This window comes from Coregonus clupeaformis, chromosome 1, assembly GCF_020615455.1.
Source record: "Coregonus clupeaformis isolate EN_2021a chromosome 1, ASM2061545v1, whole genome shotgun sequence".
Lineage (NCBI taxonomy): Eukaryota > Metazoa > Chordata > Actinopteri > Salmoniformes > Salmonidae > Coregonus > Coregonus clupeaformis.
Window position 1 is genome coordinate 25,721,276 of NC_059192.1, and position 25,852 is coordinate 25,747,127.

General features: G+C 42.6%; 1 protein-coding gene across 2 annotated transcripts; it reads left to right on the forward strand.

Annotated features, from left to right (window-relative positions):
• zdhhc6 (zinc finger DHHC-type palmitoyltransferase 6) lies at positions 1-25,588 on the forward strand. Of its 2 annotated transcripts, none has more exons than XM_041875446.1 (11): positions 1-55; positions 928-1,485; positions 2,723-2,814; positions 5,080-5,239; positions 6,663-6,821; positions 7,410-7,463; positions 8,164-8,331; positions 11,930-11,971; positions 15,333-15,481; positions 16,186-16,232; positions 24,349-25,588. In XM_041875446.1, exons 2-11 carry the CDS (start codon positions 1,219-1,221, stop codon positions 24,465-24,467), a joined length of 1,257 nt encoding a protein of 418 aa, XP_041731380.1. In that variant the 5' UTR covers positions 1-55; positions 928-1,218; the 3' UTR covers positions 24,468-25,588. The 2 variants fall into 2 exon arrangements, with proteins under 2 accessions (XP_041731380.1, XP_041731425.1); XM_041875491.1 differs by having other exon boundaries at positions 15,336-15,481.
• The last annotated feature ends 264 nt before the right edge of the window (positions 25,589-25,852 follow it).

Consider the following 25,852-nt stretch of genomic DNA (forward strand, 5'->3'; position numbering starts at 1 on the left):
CCCACAGTAATCTCGCGATAGACTGGAACACTGCTTAAATCAAGGAAGTAGCGAGGTGGGTAGTTTACTTCATTCATTAACATTTACATTTTGTTGGTAGTTATTAATATCACAATTATCTATTAAATGATATATTCACGGTCTTTGAAAAATGCCTGCAATTTGGGGCTGTAAATTTAATGTCAATCTCACACAATCTGAAATATCGGCGATGGGCTAACGTTAATGCTAGGCTAGCTAGCTCGCACCGGAAACAAACAATCAGGACAGGCAACGACAACGTTACTAACGTTAGCTAGTAATGCTAGCTTGCTAGTAATGTTCGCTAGCTAGCTTTGCCTGAATTTGCTTTGATAATCCAGTTATTTTCACCTGTCCGTGTGGTTATTGTTTGTCAAACTGACAGTATGTTGTTGTCTTTCCTTGACACTGACATATTCAAACCAGTTCTGTTGATTTATGAGCAGGGAGGCACTTTGACGACGTTAGCTAACTGCCTGACCAAATTAGCCAGCTAGCTAGCTAATTACCATTAGCTAGCTAATCGGGGGCATCGTCTTGTCTGCTCATTTTAAGTTTACTAGCTAGCTACCTAATTGTCAGTAAAGTCATGTCAAAAGCAAAAGGATCAGGCCATGTTCAGTGTGAGCTTTTGGCAGGTCACAGGTATTTTGGTTAAATTGACCGAAGCCATAGGCTGCTTTATTGTAAATAACTCCCCCTTGTTGACAATAAGTAGCTTTGTAGTTGGTTATTATATTTGGCAGACCATAAACAGATTAACTTTGCTAGCTACTCATTTGAACTAGCTAACTTGGTTGTGTTGTTCAGCCAAACAACTGTTGTAAACTTAAGTATACAGTGTAAAACAGTCAATTTCTTATCAGTGTCACTCACAATGTGGTCATATTTATGTCCTTCTCTCAGATGGAGAACTTGCATCTCTCACAGGGATAGTGCAGTCTCGCATGCTGTCAAAGGATGCCGCTCATCGCCAGGAACACAAAGAACTCTGGGACACGGACTGCCTCTGTAACTTGCGACCCGGCCGGTTGCTGGGTGTTCAGAAGACGAGAGAAAAGATGCCCGTCATCTTCGTTGTCTGTGCCAGATAGTAGAGAGAAGCAGTGCATCTAACCTCCTCTGTGTTTGACGAACACTCTAACCCCAACGCCTTTAAAACCTAAACACAACACTAAAAAAACAACCAAAAAAACTATGAACTTTCTCACAGCCCTCGTGACGTTCGAGAACCTCCATGAGGTCCGGAGGTTGTGTCACTGGGGCCCAGTGATAGCCCTGACGGTCATTGCCGTGTGCTCCTCCATGGCCATATTAGACTCCATTATCTGGTACTGGCCATTGGACACCACGGGAGGGAGCTTCAACTTCATCATGCTCATCAACTGGTCCGTGCTCATTCTCTACAACTACTTCAACGCCATGTTCGTGGGCCCTGGGTACATCCCCCTTGGCTGGAAACCAGTAAGGAGCTAAGCTGGGAAATGCATTTTTATTGACCCATTATACAGAGACAAGGGAAACTGATCATATTGCTGCTACACAACAATGTGTGAAATTGTGTTGTAGAGCAGAGTGGTCACTTAGCCTTATACCCTGGTCCTCCTGGAGAGCCAATTGGGTGCAGCCAAGTGTTTGTTCCAGCCCACACTAGGCCTTGATTGGTTGAATCCGGAGTGTTGGTGTTGGGTTAGAACAAAAGCCTGCACATCCTGTGGGACCAAGGTAGGGACGGGCACGGTTAATCGAATATTCGGATATCCGAAGGGATGTTAGTATTCGATTACTTGAGTGAGTGTTCATTTTTGGAGTGAACATTTTAACAATGAAAAGCTTTGTCTAAATTAAATCATCCTTGTGACATTTTTACCTACAAGGATATACCATGACATTTGAATGCGTTGAGCTACTGCTGCGCATTTATCCCTCTAGGCTGCCTTGACATCGGTATGCTATTTTCCCCACTTCAAATAGCATTACAGGCGCTCACCTAACGGAGTTTCCACAATACCCGACACATAAATGCAAAAAACTTACCAGAACTTTTTTGGAACAGAAACAGTTCTATCATGGTGAAAATCAGACTTATTTTTCGCTGTTGCTGTTAGCTAAACTACCAGAGAAAAGCAGCATGTCCCGTTTACCGCTGTCATGTGTATTGGCGTCATTCTGATTGGTCGAGAGTCAATAGCATAAAAAAATACATATACACTACCGTTCAAAGGTTTGGGGTCACTTAGGCTTTTAAATTAATTAAATCAATTAGCCTTTTAAAATGATAAACTTGGATTAGCAAACACGATGTGCCATTGAAACACAGGACTGATGGTTGCTGATAATGGGCCTCTGTACGCCTATGTAGATATTCCATAAACAATCTGCAGTTTCCAGCTACAATAGCCAACAACATTAACAATGTCTACACTGTATTTCTGATCAATTTGATGTTATTTGAATGGACATAAAATTAATTTTCTGTCAAAAACAAGGGAATTTCTAAGTGACCCCAACTTTTGAACGGTAGTGAATATATTTTGTCTATCCGGATATCCGAAAAATGTCATATTAATCGAAAAGTAAAATAATTTCAAATGCCTATCCTTAGACCAGGGTTGGTGACCAGAATCCCTACCCTTGAATGCTTGAAGAGTAGAAATTGAATGCATCAGGCCCTTGACATGTGTTTTCTCCTCTTAAACAGGAGAAGGAACAAGACACCAAGTACCTTCAGTTCTGCAGAATGTGCCAAGGCTACAAGGCCCCGAGATCCCACCACTGCCGCAAGTGCAACAGGTAGACTTGGCAACCCTGACTCCGGCTTGTCACTGCTACAAATGTGCTCTGGTTGTGCTTCATTATAGCGTATGCTTACTGTTTTTTTTCAGGCAAGTCTCCCATTGACGTCAATGAATGATTTACTTGAATTATACTATTTTGTTGCCTTACAACCTGGAATAAAAATGGATTTTGGGGGGGGTTGTATCATTTGATTTACACAACATGGCTATCACTTTGAAGATGCAAAATATTTTTTGGGGTGAAACAAACAAGAAATAAGACAAAAAAACAGAACTTGAGCGTGCATAACTATTCAAGGCAAAACTGCTCCAGCTCCTTCAAGTTGGATGGGTTCCGCTGGTGTACAGCAATCTTTAAGTCATACCACAGATGCTCAATTGGATTGAGGTCTGGGCTTTGACTAGGCCATTCCAAGACGTTTAAATGTTTCCCCTTAAACCACTTAAGTGTTGCTTTAGCAGTATGCTTAGGGTCATTGTCCTGCTGGAAGGTGAACCTCCGTCCCAGTCTCAAATCTCTGGAAGACAAACAGGTTTCCTTCAAGAATTTCCCTGTATTTAGCGCCATCTATCATTCCTTCAATTCTGACCAGTTTCCCAGTCCCTGCTGTTGAAAAACATCCCCACAGCATGATGCTGCCACCACCATGCTTCACTGTGGGGATGGTGTTCTCGGGGTGATGAGATGTGTTGGGTTTGCGCCAGACATAACATTTTCCTTGATGGCCAAAAAGCTCAATTTTAGTCTAGTCTGACCAGAGTGCCTTCTTCCATATGTTTGGGGACTCTCCCACATGCCTTTTGGTGAACACCAAACATGTTTGCTTATTTGTTTCTTTAAGCAATGGCTTTTTTTCTGGCTACTCTTCCGTAAAGCCCAGCTCTGTGGAGTGTACGGCTTAAAGTGGTCCTATGGACAGATACTCCAATCTCCGCTGTGGAGCTTTGCAGCTCCTTCGGGGTTATCTTTGGTCTCTTTGTTGCGTCTCTGATTAATGCCCTCCTTGCCTGGTCTGTGAGTTTTGGTGGGTGGCCCTCTCTTGGCAGGTCTGTTGTGGTGCCATATTCTTTCCATTATCTTATAATGGATTTAATGGTGCTCTGTGGGATGTTCAAAGTTGAAGATATTTTTTTATAACCCAACCCTGATTCTGTACTTCTCCACAACTTTGTCCCTGACCTGTTTGGAGAGCTCTGGTCTTCATGGTGGTGCCCCTTGCTTAGTGGTGTTGCAGACTCTGGGGCCTTTCAGAACAGGTGTATATATACTGAGATCATGTGACACTTAGATTGCACACAGGTGGACTTTATTTAACTAATTATGTGACTTCTGAAGGTAATTGGTTGCACCAGATCTTATTTCGGGGCTTCATAGCAAAAGGGGTGAATACATATGCACGCACCACTTTTCCGTTATTTATTTTGTAGATTTTTTTGAAACAAGTTATTTTTTTCATTTGACTTCACCAATTTGGACTATTTTGTGTATGTCCATTACATGAAATCCAAACAAAAATCCATTTAAATTATAGGTTGTAATACAACAAAATAGGAAAAACGCCAAGGTGGATGAATACTTTGCAAGGCACTTTAATTCGGGCTCAAAATGATTGAAAAGCACGTTGTGCTGTAAAGCAAAATGGTTTATTCACCTGGAAGCAAACAGGCCGAAATAGGGAGGGACTAACCTGAACTTGGCCAATAACTTGCAAAACATTTTGCTACGGTGTGCACTAATGAATAAACCCCAGTATAGTTTAAGCCAATTTACTGAAAGGTATGCACCCATTCATTAGTTATTTATCTCTTAGTAGATCTCTAATCCTTAGATCTACTAACACACTTAAATCTGGGGTGTGCTCAGCTGGGTGAAACAAAGGGGATTGCAGGTAGAGATTAATCACATAGAATGGACACTGGTTTTTACTACTCATACTTTCTACTAATGCTGTGATTCATAATAAGGAAATTGTCTGCTCTGTAACGTCACATTTCTTCCTGCCAGTGCCATCAGCATGTCAATCATTCAAGCCTGTGTTTCACAATGCTGATATTCCTCCCCTTTCTATTTTTCCTCCGCCTTTCTCCTCTTCATTCTCTCCTCCACCTCTTCTTTGAGATCCACAATGAAAATAAGTCTGACTTAATTGTGTTTTTAATCCTCAATTACTTGTAATGTGTGTATTGTTGTATTCACATGGCTGAGACAAGTTCATATGCTTTTTAAAATTGATACATCATTTCATTAATTTATCCTCAGGTGTGTGATGAAGATGGATCACCACTGCCCGTGGATCAACAACTGCTGCGGCCACCAGAACCATGCCTACTTCACCAGTTTCCTGCTGTTGGCGCCTCTAGGCTGCTCGCACGCCGCTTTCATCTTCATCATGACCATGTACACACAGCTCTACGAGAGGGTGAGGAGTCAGTGACACACTTGCAATTTACCTCTTATCAAGTCATCATTGTAGGCTGGTTTCCCAGACCCATACCCTCACACTCATGCCAAACCCGAACCGTACTGTTTCGTTTGGTTATTTACTGTACTTTTTATGCTTCCAGCAACTAAGGTGGATACGTAACCAGGCCAGCACAGTACAGCTTGGCTCAGTTTGACTTGACTCAGTAGTGTGAAAAGGGTACCAGATTAAGCCTACACCTGGACTGAAAAGCATGCTCAATGGAGATTCTAAATTGAAAGTGCATTTTCGTCTAGTAGTCTTTGAGTCTTAGAAAGTTTTCAGACCCCTTGACTTTTTCCACACAAAGCGAAAACAGTTTTTTTGAATTCTTTGCAAATGTATTAATAATAAAAAAACAGAAATACCTTATTTACATAAGTATTCAGACCCTTTGCTATGAGACTTGAAATTGAGCTCAGGTGCACCCTGTTTCCATTGATCATCCTTGAGATGTTTCTACAACTTGATTGGAGTCCACCTGTGGTAAATTCAATTGATTGGACATGATTTGGAAAGGCACACACCTGTCTATATAAGGTCTCACAGTTGACAGTGCATGTCAGAGCAAAAACCAAGCCATGAGGTCGAAGGAGTTGTCTGTAGAGCTCTGAGACAGGATTGTGACGAGGCACAGATCTGGGGAAGGGTACTAAAAAATGTCTGCAGCATTAAAGGTCCCCAAGAACACAGTGGCCTCCATCATTCTTGAATGGAAGAAGTTTGGAACCACCAAGACTCTTCCTAGAGCTCGCCGCCCGGCCAAACTGAGCATTCTGGGGAGAAGGTCCTTGGTCAGGGAGGTGACCTAGAACCCGATGGTCACTCTGACAGAGCTCCAGAGTTCCTCTGTGGAGATGGGATAACCTTCCAGAAGGACAGCCATGTCTCTGAATGTCCTTGAGTTGCCCAGCCAGAGCCCGGACTTGATCCCGATCGAACATCTCTGGAGAGACCTGAAAATAGCTGTGTAGCAATGCTCCCCATCCAACCTGGCAGAGCTTGAGAGGATCTGCAGAGAAGATGTGGGAGAATGGGAGAAACTCCCCAAATACAGGTGTGCCAAGCTTGTAGCGTCATACCCAAGAAGACTCGAGACTGAAATCACTGCCAAAGGTGCTTCAACAAAGTACTGAGTAAAAGGTCTGAATAGTTATGTAAATGTGATATTTCAGTTTCTTATTTTTAATACATTTGCAAAAAATTCTAAAAACCTGTTTTTGCTTTGTAATTATGGGGTGATGTGTGTAGATTGAGGAAAACATTGTATTTTAATCCATTTTAGAATAAGGCTGTAACCTAACAAAATGAGGATAAAGTCAAGGGGTCTGAATACTTTCTGAGTGCACTGTAAATGCGTTCTTATTAATTGTTATTATAGATATCCTTTGGCTGGAGCACGGTGAAGATCGACATGAGCGCCGTCAGACGGTTTCAACCCATCATGCCGTTCAGCGTACCCGCCTTCGCCGCCACTCTCTTTGCCTTAGGGCTGGCACTGGGCACCACCATAGCCGTTGGCATGTTGTTCTTCATACAGGTAACATGCACATTGAGGCTAATAGAATACTGATAGTAATAGTGTGCCCACAGTCCATATTCAGCTATTTTCCAGGTGCAGGGTAGAGCCATATGAATGTCTAGTGGATTCACCTCTAGTAGATGACACTGTATACTTGAGTGTGTATTTCATTACAGACATTCTCCGGAACTTTGGCGACTACTAAGTATTTTTTTTACTTTACTGTCTTACCTCAATTAGCCACGAAATCCCTAGTTTGAAAGCGACTGCCATTTTCCCTACATTTTCCCCACACATGGGCCAGCCCCCTGGAAATGTGAGTTCTAGCCAATGAGCTTCAACCCCTCGCCATTTGAGTGACAGCTAGCAAGATGCACACACAGTAGAGAGAGGGAGAGAGAGCAATGTCATAGTGCACATATCTGCACATATGTGACATAGTAGCAATTTTTGGTAACCGCTTGTGAGCGCTACTTTCAGAACTACTTGCTAAAAAGTATACAAAATGTATTTAAGAGAAGAGATGATGGTAGTACTTTTGATAGGTATTACACAGTAGTAACTCAAAGAATTCCCACCAAACGTTTTTTCTTCTCTCCACCCAAGATGAAAGTCATCCTTCGAAACAAGACCTCCATTGAGGCCTGGATCGAGGAAAAGGTGAGTGTTTGTCATGGAATAAGGAGTTCGATTAGGTTTTGTACAACCACTATACAACCTTACCATGTTTGAAAATTACAACCTCAATAGTCCTCGTCTCCTTTTTCTTCGAGACTTGTTTTTTTCACCTGCTAGGCCATACCAGACCATTGATCACGGAGGAAAGGACACAAGGAAAGGAAGCCACTTGACGCTATGGATACCATTGAGACACTATTGAAAGTGTTAACAGTAGTGTTGTGGCTCCCTTTCCTTGTACCCTAAACTTCATGATCACTGGTGCTAGTGTTTGTCAACAGCCGTGCCACTGTTGTCCAAAGGGCAGGCTAATCCAGTAGATCTCAGCTAATCTAATAGACATCAATGTTATTCTAGTGGCCTCTCAGCCTGTCAAAGGCTTAGTACAGAAGAACTTAGCTATGTGACACTAGGATTCTAGGCAAACATTGGAGCCAGAAATAACCATGTGCACTCTTTACCTCTCTCTTTCTGTGTGTGTGTCTCTCATTATCTTACTTACATTCTCCCTCACTCTTCTATCTTGCTCTGTCTCACTCCCCTTCCGCTTTTATCTCTTTCTCTCTCACTTTTTTATTTCTCTTTCTCTCACTATGTCATTCTTCACTCACTCACTACATTTTTCGATTTCTCATGCTTTCTCTCGTTCCTGCCTCGTCTCTTTCCCATCCCATCTCCTCAGGCCAAAGACAGAATTCAGTACTACCAAACAGGGGAAGAGTTTATCTTCCCCTATGACCTGGGCCGGCGCTGGGAGAACTTCAAACAGGTGTTCACCTGGTCAGGGAGCCCAGAGGGCGACGGCATCCAGTGGCCCATCCACGCCAAGTGTCACCAGCACACCTTAACCGTAAGTGATAATGATGTTGATGTAATATGATCAGTTAGCATTAGCAGACATTTTCATCCAAATTTGACTTACATTCAGATGTTATTATATTCAATATGTTTGTATTGTATGATGATTTTACATTTACAGTCGCTCTTATCCAGAGCGACTTACAGTTAGTGAGTGCATACATTATTATTTTATATTTTTTTCATACTGGCCCCCTGTGGGAATCGAACCCACGGAATATGGAATAGCCTTCATATCTTAGAACTAGAATAGACTGACGCGTTTCAGAAGAAAGTTATTTGTTTCTGGCCATTTTGAGCCTGTAATCGAACCCACAATTGCTGATGCTCCAGATACTCAACTAGTCTCAAGAAGGCCAGTTGTATTGCTTCTTTAATCAGCACAACAGTTTTCAGCTGTGCTAACATAATAGCAAAAGGGTTTTCTAATGATCAATTAGCCTTTTAAAATGATAAACTTGGATTAGCAAACCCAACGTGCCATTGGAACACAGGACTGATGGTTGCTGATTATGGGCCTCTGTACGCCTATGTAGAGATTCCATTAAAAATCTGCTGTTTCCAGCTACAATAGCCATTTACAACATTAACAATGTCTACACTATATTTCTGATCAATTTGATGTTATTTTAATGGACAAAAAAAACAATTTCTAAGTGACCCCAAACTTTTGAACAGTAGTGTATATTTATATACACACACACACACTACATGACCAAAAGTATGTGGATTCCTGCTCCTCGTACATCTCATTCCAAAATCATGGGCGTTAATATGGAGTTGGTTCCCCCTTCACTGCTATAACAACCTCCACTCTTCTGGGAAGGCTTTCCACTAGATACAGTGGGGGAAAAAAGTATTTAGTCAGCCACCAATTGTGCAAGTTCTCCCACTTAAAAAGATGAGAGGCCTGTAATTTTCATCATAGGTACACGTCAACTATGACAGACAAATTGAGGAAAAAAATTCCAGAAAATCACATTGTAGGATTTTTAATGAATTTATTTGCAAATTATGGTGGAAAATAAGTATTTGGTCACCTACAAACAAGCAAGATTTCTGGCTCTCACAGACCTGTAACTTCTTCTTTAAGAGGCTCCTCTGTCCTCCACTCGTTACCTGTATTAATGGCACCTGTTTGAACTTGTTATCAGTATAAAAGACACCTGTCCACAACCTCAAACAGTCACACTCCAAACTCCACTATGGCCAAGACCAAAGAGCTGTCAAAGGACAACAGAAACAAAATTGTAGACCTGCACCAGGCTGGGAAGACTGAATCTGCAATAGGTAAGCAGCTTGGTTTGAAGAAATCAACTGTGGGAGCAATTATTAGGAAATGGAAGACATACAAGACCACTGATAATCTCCCTCGATCTGGGGCTCCACGCAAGATCTCACCCCGTGGGGTCAAAATGATCACAAGAACGGTGAGCAAAAATCCCAGAACCACACGGGGGGACCTAGTGAATGACCTGCAGAGAGCTGGGACCAAAGTAACAAAGCCTACCATCAGTAACACACTACGCCGCCAGGGACTCAAATCCTGCAGTGCCAGACGTGTCCCCCTGCTTAAGCCAGTACATGTCCAGGCCCGTCTGAAGTTTGCTAGAGTGCATTTGGATGATCCAGAAGAGGATTGGGAGAATGTCATATGGTCAGATGAAACCAAAATATAACTTTTTTGGTAAAAACTCAACTCGTCGTGTTTGGAGGACAAAGAATGCTGAGTTGCATCAAAAGAACACCATACCTACTGTGAAGCATGGGGGTGGAAACATCATGCTTTGGGGCTGTTTTTCTGCAAAGGGACCAGGACGACTGATCCGTGTAAAGGAAAGAATGAATGGGGCCATGTATCGTGAGATTTTGAGTGAAAACCTACTTCCATCAGCAAGGGCATTGAAGATGAAACGTGGCTGGGTCTTTCAGCATGACAATGATCCCAAACACACCGCCCGGGCAACGAAGGAGTGGCTTCGTAAGAAGCATTTCAAGGTCCTGGAGTGGCCTAGCCAGTCTCCAGATCTCAACCCCATAGAAAATCTTTGGAGGGAGTTGAAAGTCCGTGTTGCCAAGCGACAGCCCCAAATCATCACTGCTCTAGAGGAGATCTGCGTGGAGGAATGGGCCAAAATACCAGCAACAGTGTGTGAAAACCTTGTGAAGACTTACAGAAAACATTTGACCTGTGTCATTGCCAACAAAGGGTATATAACAAAGTATTGAGAAACTTTTGTTATTGACCAAATACCTATTTTCCACCATAATTTGCAAATAAATTCATAAAAAATCCTACAATGTGATTTTCTGTATTATTTTTTCTCATTTTGTCTGTCATAGTTGACGTGTACCTATGATGAAAATTACAGGCCTCTCTCATCTTTTTAAGTGGGAGAACTTGCACAATTGGTGGCTGACTAAATACTTTTTTCCCCCACTGTATTGGAACATTGCTGCGGGGACTTGTTTCCATTCAGCCACGAGCATTAGTGAGGTCAGGCGCTGATGTTAGGTGATTAGGTATTGCTCGCAGTTGGCGTTCCAATTCATCTTAAAGGTGTTTGATGGGGTTGAGGTCAGGGCTCTGCAGGCCAGTCAAGTTCTTCCACACCCATCTCGACAAACCATTACTGTATGAACCTCGCTTTGTGCACGGGGCATTGTCATGCTGAAACAGGAAAGGGCCTTCCCCAAACTAGTCCGAAACATGAAAAACAGCCCCAGAACATTATTCTTCTTCCATCAAACTTTACAGTTGGCACTATGCATTCGGGCAGGTAGCGTTCTCCTGGCAACTGCCAAACCCAGATTTGTTTGTCGGACTGCCAGATGATGAAGCGTGATTCATCACTCCAGAGAACGTGTTTCCACTGCGCCAATGGCAGCGAGCTATACACCACTCCAACCGACGCTTTGCATTGCGCATGGTCTTAGGCTTGTGTGCGGCTGCTCAGCCATGGACACCCATTTCATGACGCTCCCGACAAACAGTTGTTGTGCTGACGTTGCTTCCAGGGGGAGTTTGGAACTCGGTAGTGAGTGTTGCCACCGAGAACAGACTATTTTTACGCGCTTCAGCACTCGGTGGTCCCGTTCTGTGAGCTTTTGTGGCCTACCACTTTGCGGCTGAGCCGTTGTTGCTCCTAGACGTTTCCACTTTACAATAACAGCATTTACAGGTCACTGGGGCAGCTCTAGCAGGGCAGAAATTTGGCCAACTGACTTGTTGGAAAGGTGGTATCCTATGATGGTGCCACGTTGAAAGTCACTGAGCTCTTCAGTAAGGCCATTCTACTGCTGTTTGTCTATGGAGATTGCATGGCTGTGTGCTCGATTTTATACACCTGTCAGCAACGGGTGTGGCTGAAATAGATATATGTAGATATAATAAATGTTGTTGTTGTAAGAAAACACATGGAATTCAGTATGTGTGGTCCGTCTGGTAATCAAATCCACCATTCTGTTATTGCTAGCGCCATACTCCAACCCAGCTGAACCATCGGAACATGGGTTGTCACACTTAACAGACTTGTGACGTTTGGCATTTTCAATGATAAACCATTCTCTTGTGTTTGTTCGCTTTCTAGATTGAGCAACTGAAACAAAAAGCTGACAAGCGGGTGAGAAGTGTAAGTAGCTGACATTTTCCTGTTCAGACAGCAGTGGGTGGCATTGGTTCAAAGACCTCGTATGTATTGATGGGTGGTGAAATATTTGCAATCTCATCTAGTTAGGTGAATGTTTGTTAGCAGTGTCTTCAGTATTCCAGACAATATAATGTTATTCTATTTCCCCATTCATTCTGAAAATGTCTATATACAGTGTACGGAAAGTATTCAGACCCCTTCCCATTTGCACATTTTGTTATGTTACAGCCTTATTCTAAAATAGATTAAATTATTGTTTTTCCTCATCAATCTACACACGTTACTCAATAATGACAAAGCAAAAACAGGTTTTTAGAATTTATTTTAGAATTTATAAAAAAATAATAACAGAAATAGCTTATTTACATACAGTGACAGTCAAGTTTGGACACACCTACTCATTCAAGGGATTTTCTTTATTTTTACTATTTTCTACGTTGTAGAATATTAGTGAAGACATCAAAACGATGAAATAACACACATGGAATCATGTAGTAACAAAAAAGTAGCCACCCTTTGCCTTGATGACAGCTTTGCACGCTCTTGGCATTCTCTCAACAAGCTTCATGAGGTAGTCACCTGGAATCCATTTAAATTAACAGGTGTGCCTTGTGGAATTTATTTTCTTCTTAATGCGTTTGAGCCATTCAGTTGTGTTGTGACAAGGTAGGGTTCGTATACAGAAGACAGCCATATTTGGTAAAAGACCAAGTCCATATTATGGCAAGAACAGCTCAAATAAGCACAGACCATCGTTACCTTAAGACATGAAGGTCAGTTAATCCGGAAAATGTCAAGAACTTTGCAGTCGCAAAAACCATCAAGCACTACGATGAAACTGGTTCTCATGAGGACCGCCACAGGAAAGGAAGACCCAGAGTTACCTCTGCTGCAGAGGATAAGTTCATTAGAGTTACCAGCCTCAGAAATTGCAGCCCAAATAAATGCTTCACAGAGTTCAAGTAACAGACACATCTCAACATCAACTGTTCAGAGGAGACTGCATGAATCAGGCCTTCATGCTGCAAATAAAACACTACTAAAGGACACACATAAGAAGAGACTTGCTTGGGCCAAGAAACACGAGCAATGGACATTAGACCGGTGGAAATCTGTCCTTTGGTCTGATGAGACCAAATTTGAGATTTTTGGTTCCAACCGCCGTGTTTTGTGAGACGCAGAGTAGGTGAACGGATGATCTCCGCATGTGTGGTTCCCACCGAGAAGCATGGACAAAGAGGTGTTATGGTGTGGGGGTGCTTTGCTGGTGACACTGTTGGTGATTTATTTAGAATTCAAGGCACACTTAACCAGCATGGCTACCACAGCATTCTGCAGCGATACGCCATCCCATCTGGTTTGCGCTTAGTGGGACTATCATTTGTTTTTCAACAGTACAATGACCCAAAACACACCTCCAGGCTGTGTAAGGACTATTTGACCAAGAAGGAAAAGCAGCCAACAAGTGCTCAGCATATGTGGGAACTCCTTCAAGACTGTTGGAAAAGCATTCCTCATGAAGCTGGTTGAGAGAATGCCAAGAGTGTGCAAAGCTGTCATCAAGGCAAAGGGTGGCTACTTTGAAGAATCTAAAATCTAAAATATATTTTGATTTGTTTAACACGTTTTTGGTTACTACATGATTCCATGTGTGTTATTTCATAGTTTTGATGTCTTCACTAATATTCTACACTGTAGAAAATAGTGAAAATAAAGAAAAACCCTTGAATGAGTAGGTGTGTCCAAACTTTTGACTGGTACTGTAAGTATTCAGACCCTTTGCTATGAGACTCAACATTGAGCTCAGGTGCATCCTGTTTCCGTTGATCATCCTTGATGTTTCTACAACTCGTTTGGTGTCCACCTGTGGTCAATTTAATTGATTGGACATGATTTGGAAAGGCACGCACCTGTCTATATAAGATCCCACAGTTGACAGTGCATGTCAGATCAAAAACCATGCCATGAGGTCGAAGGAATTGTCCGTAGAGCTCCGAGACAGGATTGTGTCGAGGCACAGATCTGGGTAAGGGTTCCAAAACATTTCTGCAGCATTGAAGGTCCCCAAGAACACAGTGGCCTCCATCATTCTTAAATGGAAGACGTTTGGAACCATCAAGACTCTTCCTAGAGCTGGCCGCCCGGCCAAACTGAGCAATCGGAGAAGAAGGGCCTTGGTCAGGGAGGTGACCAAGAACCCAATGATCACTCTGAAAGAGCTCCAGAGGTCCTCTGTGGAGATGGGAGAACCTTCCAGAAGGACAACCGTCTCTGCAGCACTCCACCAATCAGGCCTTTATGATAGAGTGGTCAGACGGAAGCCACTCCTCAGTAAAAGGCACATGACAGCCCGCTTGGAGTTTACCAAAAGGCACCTAAAGGACACTCAGACCATGAGAAATAAGATTATCTGGTCTGATGAAACCAAGATTGAACTCTTTGGCAATAATGCCATTTGTCACGTCTGGAGGAAACCTGGCACCATCCCTATGGTGAAGCATGGTGGTGGCAGCATCATGCTGTGACAATGTTTTTCAGCGGCAGGGCCTGGGAAACTAGTCAGGATCAAGGGAAAAATGAACCGAGCAAAGTACAGAGAGATCCTTGATGAAAACCTGCTCCAGAGCGCTCAGGACCTCAGACTGGGGCGAAGGTTCACCTTCCAACAGGACAACGACCCAAGAACACAGCCAAGACAACGCAGGAGTGGCTTCGGGACAAGTCTGAACGTCCTTGATTGGCCCAGCCAGACCCTGGACTTGAACCCGATCAAACATATCTTGAGAGACCTGAAAATAGCTGTGCAGCGACGCTCCCCATCCAACCTGACAGAGCTTGAGAGGATCTGCAGAGACGAATGGGAGAAACTCCCCAAATACAGGTATGTCAAGCTTGTAGCGTCATACCCAAGAAGATTAGAGGCTATAATCGCTGCCAAAGGTGCTTTAACAAAGTACTGAGTAAGGGGTCTGAATACTTATGTAAGTGTAATATTTCAGGTAATTAAAAAAATATATATAAAAATTGGCAACATTTCTACAAACCTGTTTTTGCTTTGTCATTATGGGGTATTGTGTGTAGATTGATGAGGAAAAAAAGAAATTCCAAGCAATTTTAGAATAAATCTGTAACGTAGCAAAATGTGTAAAAAGGGAAGGGGTCTGAATGTTTTCTGAATGCGCTGTACCTTACAAACGCTGACTACGTTGGCATCCCTTTTTGAAGCCACTTCTGCATCATATTTTTAAGTAGTACGTCGCTATAATCCACTTTTAAATGTTGAAGTTTTGATGTTATGGTCATTATGGTATAATAATCATATTATATCCTGTGGCTCGGCCAGCAGATTCAGTACCGGGTAGTGGAGGATTACAACGGAGCCTGCTGCCCACTGAGCAAGGGCCTCAACACCTTCTTCAGGACTCCCTGCACCGAGGAGCCACGCATCTGCCTCCACAAGGGGGAGACCATCCTCGCCACCCGGGGGACCAAGTGAGTCTCTTTTGAGAACCAATCTTCAGGCTTTTGGGGGGGGGACCAATCTGCAGGCTTTTGGGGGGGAACCAATCTGCAGGCTTTTGGGGGGGAACCAATCTGCAGGCTATTAGGGGGAACCAATCTGCAGGCTATTAGGGGGAACCAATCTGCAGGCTATTAGGGGGAACCAATCTGCAGGCTATTGGGGGGAACCAATCTGCAGGCTATTGGGGGGAACCAATCTGCAGGGTTTGGGGGATCCAATCTGCAGAGTTTTGGGGGGAATCAAGCGGCAGGTTTTGAGGCGAAACTACTAAAGTGAACTCCATGACCGCCATGGTGATACACGTCTCTTCTGAATGGGGAAAACCGGACTGATAGTTACCATAGTCATGGTATTACTCATTGCCATAGCAATAGTACCATTTGGAAAAGTCCTGAGTGCCTCAATAGAGAAGAGAATATTTTACGTCTTTGGGGTTATTAGCCTGTCCCTATAATTTAGTCCTCTTTGAAGTTGATTATCACAGTCTCCATTTGCTGCCAGGTAATATGTTCGGGCTATTCCGAGAATCTTTTTTCAGCTGAGTGCTTTCCCGCATGCATGCCAGGTCGTCAGTTGATAAAAAACTGTACCCGAATGGCCGGAGAAGTAATTGGTTTCTCTACATTTTCTGAGAATTTCAGAACCATTATTTATTTTCTTTGTGTTTCTTTAGATGGTGGATGTATGGGGACAAAGTGCTGGATGATGAGCAGACTAAAGGTATGGCTCCGAACATGGAAGAATACCAGGTTTACTCAAAGCTTTCTCAAAGCTCTCACCAGTGCACATTCTCAGCCATTTTGCAGAAGAGAATGAAAACTTCCAAACAGAGCTGTTATATAGTAATCTTGATTATCACCCACTTTTTATTTGCCTTTTCTGGTTTTAACTTCCAGAGAGTGAAAAAATGGCGCAAAGATTTTATTGTTTTATTTATTTAACCTTTATTTAACTAGGCAAGTCAGTTAAGAACAAATTCTTATTTACAATGACGGCCTACACTGGCCAAACCCGGACGACGCTGGGCCAATATTGCGCCGCCCTATGGGACTCCCAATCGCGGCCGGTTGTGATACAGCCTGGAATCGAACCAGGGGGTCTGTAGTGACGCCTCAAGCACTGAGATGCAGTGCCTTAGACCGTTGCGCCACTCGGGAGCCCAAAGATGCAAGTGAATGACGTGAATCTGGCCCTCACAACCCAAAATGCTGAATGACAATAATTACTGTTACTGTATACAGTACCAGTCAAAAGTTTGGACACACATACTCATTCTAAGGTTTTTCTTTATTTTTACTATTTTCTACATTGTAGAATAATAGTGAAGACATCAAAACTATGAAATAACACATATGGAATCATGTAGTAATCAAAAAGTGTTAAACAAATCAAAATGTGTTATATTTGAGATTCTTCAAAGTAGCCACCCTTTACCTTGATGACAGCTTTGCACACTCTTGGCATTCTCTCAACCAGCTTCATGAAGAATGCTTTTCCAACAGTCTTGAAGGACTTCCCACATTTACTAAGCACTTGTTGGCTGCTGTTCCTTCATTCTGCTGTCCAACTCATCCCAAACTATCTCAATTGGGTTGAGGTTGGGTGATTGTTGAGGCCAGGTCATCTGATGCAGCACTCCATCACTCTCCTTCTTGGTCAAATAGCCCTTACACAGCCTGGAGGTGTGTATTGGGTCATTGTGCTGATGAAAAACAAATGATAATCCCACTAAGCGCAAACCAGATGGTATGTCGTATCGCTGCAGAATGCTGTGGTAACCATGCTGGTTAAGTGTGCCTTGAATTCTAAATCACTGACAGTGTCACCAGCAAAGCACCCCCACACCATCACTCCTCCTCCATGCTTCACGGTGGGAACCACATATGCATATCCGTTCACCTACTCTGCGTCTCACAATTGGACTCATCAGACCAAAGGACAGATTTCCACCGGTCTAATGTCCATTGCACGTGTCTCTTCTTCTTATGCTCGTGTTTCTTGGCCCAAGTAAGTCTCTTTTTCTTATTGGTGTCCTTTAGTAGTGGTTTCTTTGCAGCAATTCAACCATGAAGGCCTGATTCACGCAGTCTCCTCTGAACAGTTAATGTTGAGATGTGTCTGTTACTTGAACTCTGTGAAGCATTTATTTGGGCTGCAATCTGAGGCTGGTAACTAATGAACTTATCCTCTGCAGTAGAGGTAACTCTGGGTCTTCCTTTCCTGTGGCGGTCCTCATGAGAGCCAGTGTCATCATTGTGCTTGATGGTTTTTGCGACTGCACTTGAAGAAACTTTCAAAGTTCTTGACATTTCCGTATTGACTGACTGAAAGTAATGATGGACTGTTTTGAGCTGTTCTTGCCATTATATGGACTTGGTCCTTTACCAAATAGGGCTATCTTCTGTATACCAACCCTACCTTGTCACAACACAACTGATTGGCTCAAACACATTAAGAAGGAAATAAATTCCACAAATTAACTTATAACAAGGCACACCTGTTAATTGAAATGCATTCAGGTGACTACCTCATGAAGCTGGTTGAGAGAATGCCAAGAGTGTGCAAAGCTGTCATCAAGGCAAAGGGTGGCTACTTTCAAGAATCTCAAATATATTTTGAATTGTTTAACACTTTTTTGGTTACAACATGATTCCATATGTGTTCTTTCATAGTTTTGATGTCTTCACTATTATTCTACAATGTAGAAAATAGTAAAAATAAAGAAAAACCCTTGAATGAGTAGGTGTGTCCAAACCTTTGACTGGAACTATATCTATCTATCTATCTCTATATATATATACACAGTGGTGTGAAAAAGTGTTTGCCCCCTTCCTGATGTCTTATTTGTTTGCATGTTTGCCACACTTAAATGTTTCATATCATCAAACAAATTTAAATATTAGTCAAAGATAACACAAGTAAACACAAAATGCAGTTTTGAAATTAAGGTTGTTATTATTAAGGGAAAACAAAATCCAAACCCACATGGCCCTGTGTGAAAAAGTGATTGCCCCCTACAACCTAATAACTGGTTGGGCCACCCTTAGCAGCAACAACTGCAATCAAGCGTTTGCGATAATTTGCAATGAGTCTTTTACAGCGCTGTGGAGGAATTTTGGCCCACTCATCTTTGCAGAATTGTTGTAATTCAGCCACATTGGAGGGTTTTCGAGCATGAACTGCCTTTTTAAGGTCATGCCACAGCATCTCAATAGGATTCAGGTCAGGACTTTGACTAGGCCACTCCAAAGTCTTCATTTTGTTTTTCTTCAGGCATTCAGAGGTGGACTTGCTAGTGTGTTTTGGATCATTGTCCTGCTGCAGAACCCAAGTTTGCTTCAGCTTGAGGTCGCAAACAGATGGCCGGACATTCTCCTTCAGGATTTTTTGGTAGACAGCAGAATTCATGGTTCCATTTATCACAGCAAGTCTTCCAGGTCCTGAAGCAGCACAACAGGCCCATACCATCACACTATCACCACCATATTTTACTGTTGGTATGATGTTCCTTTTCTGAAATGCGGTGTTACTTTACGCCAGATGTAATGGGACACACACCTTCCAAAAAGTTCAACTTTTGTCTCGTCAGTCCACAGAGTATTTTCCCAAAGGTCTTGGGGATCATCAAGATGTTTTCTGGCAAAAATGAGACGAACCTTAATGTTCTTTTTGCTCAGCAGTGGTTTTCGTCTTGGAACTCTGCCATCAGGCCATTTTTGCCCAGTCTCTTTCTTATGGTGGAGTCATGAACACTGACCTTAACTGAGGCAAGTGAGGCCTGCAGCTCTTTGGATGTTGTTGTGGGGTCTTTTGTGACCTCTTGGATGAGTCGTCGCTGCGCTCTTGGGGTAATTTTGGTCGGCCGGCCACTCCTGGGAAGGTTCACCACTGTTCCATGTTTTCGCCATTTGTGGATAATGGCTCTCACTGTGGTTCGCTGGAGTCCCAAAGCTTTAGAAATGGCTTTATAACCTTTTCCAGACTGATGGATCTCAATTACTTTCTTTCTCATTCGTTCCTGAATTTCTTTGGATCTCGGCATGATGTCTAGCTTTTGAGGATCTTTTGGTCTACTTCACTTTGTCAGGCAGGTCCTATTTAAGTGCTTCCTTGATTGAGAACAGGTGTGGCAGTAATCAGGCCTGGGTGTGGCTAGAGGAATTGAACTCAGGTGTGATAAACCACAGTTGAGTTGTGTTATAACAGGGGGGGCAAACACTTTTTCACACAGGGCCATGTAGGTTTGGATTTTGTTTTCCCTTAATAATAACAACCTTCATTTCAAAACTGCATTTTGTGTTTACTTGTTATCTTTGACTAATATTTAAATTTGTTTGATGATCTGAAACATTTAAGTGTGACAAACATGCAAACAAATAACAAATCAGGAAGGGGGCAAACACTTTTTTTCACACCACTGTATGTATATATATATATATATATATATATATACAGCTCTGGAAAAGATTAAGAGACCAGTGCAAAAATATACGTTTCTCTGGTTTTACTATTTATAGGTATGTGTTTGGGTGAAATTAACATTTGTGTTTTATTCTATAAACTACTGACAACATTTCTCCCAAATTCCAAATAAAGATATTGTCATTTAGAGCATTTATTTGCAGAAAATGAAAACTGGTCAAAATAACAAAAAAGATGCAGTGTTGTCAGACCTCGAATAATGCAAAGAAAATAACTTCATGTTCATTTTTAAACAACACAATAGTAATGTTTTAACTTAGGAAGAGTTCAGAAATCAATATTTGGTGGAATAACCCTGATTTTCAATCACAGCTTTCATGCGTCTTGGCATGCTCTCTACCCGTCTTTCACATTGATGTTGGGTGACTTTATGCCACTCCTGCCGTAAAAATTCAATTAGCTCGGCTTTGTTTGATGGCTTGTGACCATCCATCTTCCTCTTGATCACATTCCAGAAGTTTTCAATGGGGTTCAGGTCTGGAGATTGGGCTGGCCATGACAGGGTCTTGATCTGGTGGTCCTCCATCCACACCTTGATTGACCTGACTGTGTGGCATGGCGCATTGTCCTGCTGGAAAAACCAATCCTCAGAGTTGGGGAACAGTGTCAGAGCAAAAGGAAGCAATTTTTCTTCCAGGACAACCTTGTACGTGGCTTGATTTATGCGTCCTTCACAAAGACAAATCTGCCCGATTCCATCCTTGCTGAAGCACCCCCAGATCATCACCGATCATCCACCAAATTTCACAGTGGGAGCGAGACACTATGGCTTTTAGGCCTCTCCAGGTCTCCATTAGACGACCAGGTGTTGGGCAAAGCTGAAAATTGGACTCGTCAGAGAAGATGACCTTACTCCAGTCCTCTACGGTCCAATCCTTATGGTATTTTGCAAACCTCAGCCTGGCTCTTCTATGCTTCTCATTGATGAAGGGCTTTTTTCTAGCTTTGCACGACTTCAGCCCTGCCCCTAGGAGCCTGTTTCGAACCGTCCTCGCCATGCACTTCACCCCAGCTGCCATTTGCCATTATTGTTGTAGGTCACTTGATGTCATCCTACGGTTGTTGAGTGACATTCAAATGAGTTGGCGGTCATCCCGGTCAGTAGAGAGTCGTTTTCGCCCTCTGCCGGTCTGTAGCTTTCTTGTCCCCAATGTCTGCTGCTTGACCTTGTTCTTTTGAAACGCTGTCTTTGAGATTTTAAGGATGGAAGCAATCTGACACTCACTGTATCCCTCTGCCAGTAAAGCCAGAATTGAACCCTTCTTTTCCTCACTCAAAACTTTCCTTTTCAACTCTTTTGGCATGGTCAATAGTTATTTTTGACTTAATATTACTTTTGAGGTACTATTAGCACTGTTTTTGCCATCCAGCTGGTCCTATTGCAAGAGGATAGTGATGACCACAGCAGTGGTTTTTATACTTTTCCTTGTTAAATAAGATTTGGTTCAGGTGATCACCTAATCAGTACCTAATTCAGTAGAATGAGGTGTGCCTGTGTTGGAATTCAACAGACACTGGAATGGAATTGCTGTCATACATGTAGAGTCTCTTAATTTTTTCCATACATGCATACATACATGAGTTGAAGTTGGAAGTTTACATACACCTTAGCCAAATACATTTAAACTCAGTTTTTCACAATTCCTGACATTTAATCCTAGTGAAAATTCCCTGTTTTAGGTCAGTTAGGATCACCACTTTATTTTAAGAATGTGAAATGTCAGAATAATAGTAGAGAGAATTATTTATTTCAGCTTATATTTCTTTCATCACATTCCCAGGGGGTCAGAAGTTTACATACACTCAATTAGTATTTGGTAGCATTGCCTTTAAATTGTTTAACTTGGGTCAAACGTTTTGGGTATCCTTCCACAAGCTTCCCACAATATGTTGGGGGAATGTTGGCCCATTCCTCCTGACAGAGCTGGTGTAACTGAGTCAGGTTTGTAGGTCTCCTTGCTTGCACACGCTTTTTCAGTTCTGCCCACACATTTTCTATAGGATTGAGGTCAGGGCTTTGTGATGGCCACTCCAATACCTTGACTTTGTTGTCCTTAAGCCATTTTGCCACAACTTTGGAAGTATGCTTGGGGTCGTTGTCCATTTGGAAGACCCATTTGCGACCAAGCTTTAACTTTCCGACTGATGTCTTGAGAAGTTGCTTCAATATATCCACATAATTTTCCTTCCTCATGATGACATCTATTTTGTGAAGTGCACCAGTCCCTCCTGCAGCAAATCACCCCCACAGCATGGTGCTTCATGGTTGGGATGGTGTTCTTCAGCTTGCAAGGCCCCCCTTTTTCCTCCAAACATAACGATGGTCATTATGGCCAAACAGTTCTATTTTTGTTTCATCAGACCAGAGGACATTTCTCCAAAAAGTATAATCTTTGTCCCCATGTGCAGTTGCAAACCGTAGTCTGGCTTTTTTATGGTGGTTTTGGAGCAGTGGCTTCTTCCTTGCTGAGCGGCCTTTCAGGTTACGTCGATATAGGACTCGTTTTACTGTGGATATAGATACTTTTGTACCTGTTTCCTCCAGCATCTTCACAAGGTATACACAGTTGAAAATGTGTGGGCAGAACTGAAAAAACGTGTGCGATCAAGGAGACCTACAAACCTGACTCAGTTACACCAGCTCTGTCAGGAGCAATGGGCCAAAATTCACCCAACTTATTGTGGGAAGCTTGTGGTAGGCTACCCAAAACGTTTGACCGAAGTTAAACAATTTAAAGGCAATGCTACCAAATACTAATTGAGTGTATGTAAACTTCTGACCCACTGGGAATGTGATGAAAGAAATAAAAGCTGAAATGAATAATTCTCTCTACTATTATTCTGACATTTCACATTCTTTAAATAAAGTGGTGATCCTAACTGACCTAAGAAAGGGAATTTTTACTAGGATTAAATGTCAGGAATTGTGAAAAACTGAGTTTAAATGTATTTGGCTAAAGTGTATGTAAACTTCCGATTTCAACTATATGTATATATACACTGCTCAAAAAAATAAAGGGAACACTTAAACAACACAATGTAACTCCAAGTCAATCACACTTCTGTGAAATCTGTGGCAAGAAGGTTTGCTGTGTCTGTCAGCGTAGTGTCCAGAGCATGGAGGCGCTACCAGGAGACAGGCCAGTACATCAGTAGACGTGGAGGAGGCCGTAGGAGGGCAACAACCCAGCAGCAGGACCGCTACCTCCGCATTTGTGCAAGGAGGAGCAGGAGGAGCACTGCCAGAGCCCTGCAAAATGACCTCCAGCAGGCCACAAATGTGCATGTGTCTGCTCAAACGGTCAGAAACAGACTCCATGAGGGTGGTATGAGGGCCCGACGTCCACAGGTGGGGGTTGTGCTTACAGCCCAACACCGTGCAGGACGTTTGGCATTTGCCAGAGAACACCAAGATTGGCAAATTCGCCACTGGCTCGCTGTGCTCTTCACAGATGAAAACAGGTTCACACTGAGCACATGTGACAGACGTGACAGAGTCTGGAGACGCCGTGGAGAACGTTCTGCTGCCTGCAACATCCTCCAGCATGACCGGTTTGGCGGTGGGTCAGTCATGGTGTGGGGTGGCATTTCTTTGGGGGGCCGCACTGCCCTCCATGTCCTCGCCAGAGGTAGCCTGACTGCCATTAGGTACCGAGATGAGATCCTCAGACCCCTTGTGAGACCATATGCTGGTGCGGTTGGCCCTGGGTTCCTCCTAATGCAAGACAATGCTAGACCTCATGTGGATGGAGTGTGTCAGCAGTTCCTGCAAGAGGAAGGCATTGATGCTATTGACTGGCCCGCCCGTTCCCCAGACCTGAATCCAATTGAGCACATCTGGGACATCATGTCTCGCTCCAGTTGGCGGATGCTTTAGTCCAGGTCTGGGAGGAGATCCCTCAGGAGACCATCCGCCACCTCATCAGGAGCATGCCCAGGCATTGTAGGGAGGTCATACAGGCACGTGGAGGCCACACACACACTACTGAGCCTCATTTTGACTTGTTTTAAGGACATTACATCAAAGTTGGATCAGCCTGTAGTGTAGTTTTCCACTTTAATTTTGAGGGTGACTCCAAATCCAGACCTCCATGGGTTGATAAATTTGATTTCCATTGATAATTTTTGTGTGATTTTGTTGTCAGCACATTCAACTATGTAAAGAAAAAAGTATTTAATAATATTATTTAATTCATTCAGATCTAGGATGTGTTGTTTAAGTGTTCCCTTAATTTTTTTGAGCAGTGTATATATAATAGATAATAATAATACATTAAAGAAATACAAATGGAGTAAAGAAAAATATTCACTGGTACTGTATATTCTAACATGATCTTTTTGGTTCTTCCTTCAGCTGGAGTTCGCCTGAGGGGGTGGTTTCCCCGCCGGTGCGTAGAGAAGTGCCATTACGACACAGCAGCAACTAGTGCAATGACCAGTGAGACCAGCAGTGAGGAGAAGAAAGTTAAATAATTTCTGACTTTAAGATTTGCCGTAGAGCAGGGAGCGGTATGACGCTCAATTCCTGGAGGTCTGCAGTGTCTTTGTCTGTCTCCTTGGTAATATATAATACTATATGCCACTTATCAAATTATTTTAATTCATGCAAATTACAGCATAGTGAGTGGATACATGTGTGATGTGTATGTGAACCCTGTGGAAAATGAACCCACAACCTTGGTGTTGCCAGCGCCATGCTCTTACCAACTGAGCCACGGAGTTCTTTGTGTGTCTTTCAATGGGTGAATCTTCATTGTATTTTTGCGCTCTGTGCTATGAAATACTATTGAGACTCACCCCCAGTCACTGATCATCTAGGGAGTTCACACACCTGGGATGTGTTTTAATAGTCCATGACTTGGTAAAGTGACTTTCTCCCTTCGTCTGTACTGATCTGGAAACGTAGGATCGATGAGAGCAATATGGTGAATGCTTATGGACTTCTTTTCTTAATTCACCTGTCAAAATCACATCAGTGCAGATGATGAATAGCAGATAAGAAGATGAAGCCACTTTAGCCTATTGAAATACATCCCTGCTTTCCCAGGTCAAAATCCGATACTAGTTACAAGGAAACATTTTCATTTTAGCAGACACTATTATCCAGAGCGACTAGGGTAAAATGCATTGCTCAAGGGCACTGACTGAGTTTTCACCTAGTCGGCTCGGGGATTCAAACCAGCGACCGTTGGGTTACTGACCCAACGCTCTTAACCGCTAGGATACCTGCCGCCTCCCAAACCTTCACACGCCGCTGGCCTCCAGTAGTTGAGTTTGATACCGCTGCCATAGAAAGAGACAACTATAGTCTTAAACAATTGGGACTTAATTTGTTTAGGAGTTGAGCCTTTTACTTGAATCTGCTGTTTTATAATTTTTCCTGATGTCCTTTGCCAATTATACAATTATGCAAATGCCTCTGCCCAGCTTTAACCCAGGGCTTCGTCATGCAATTTCTTCTCTGTATTTTTCGTACAGCCAAAAGAAAATGCAAACTCTAATTTTGTTTTTTTTAATTGTTCTTATTATTTTTGTAAAACACTGTCACCCTCAAAGTGAATTAAAAAAAAAAGTAAACATGTTCTCCCCTATAACGGCACAGTGTCAGTTATCTTTGTATTTCACACCATCACAAATTATCTTTGTCTTTATTGTGAAACACTTTTATTTTTAGATATATTACTTCGCTTAATGTCTTGGGCCGTAGTGATGCAAACCTTCAGGGCCCCTAATCACAAAGTGTCTCAGTACAGGTCTAGGATCAGGACCGCTCTGTCCATATAATCTTATACATTATGATTTGAAAGACTGATCCTAGATCAAGATGTACTTTATTGTCCATTAACTTACAGAGAATG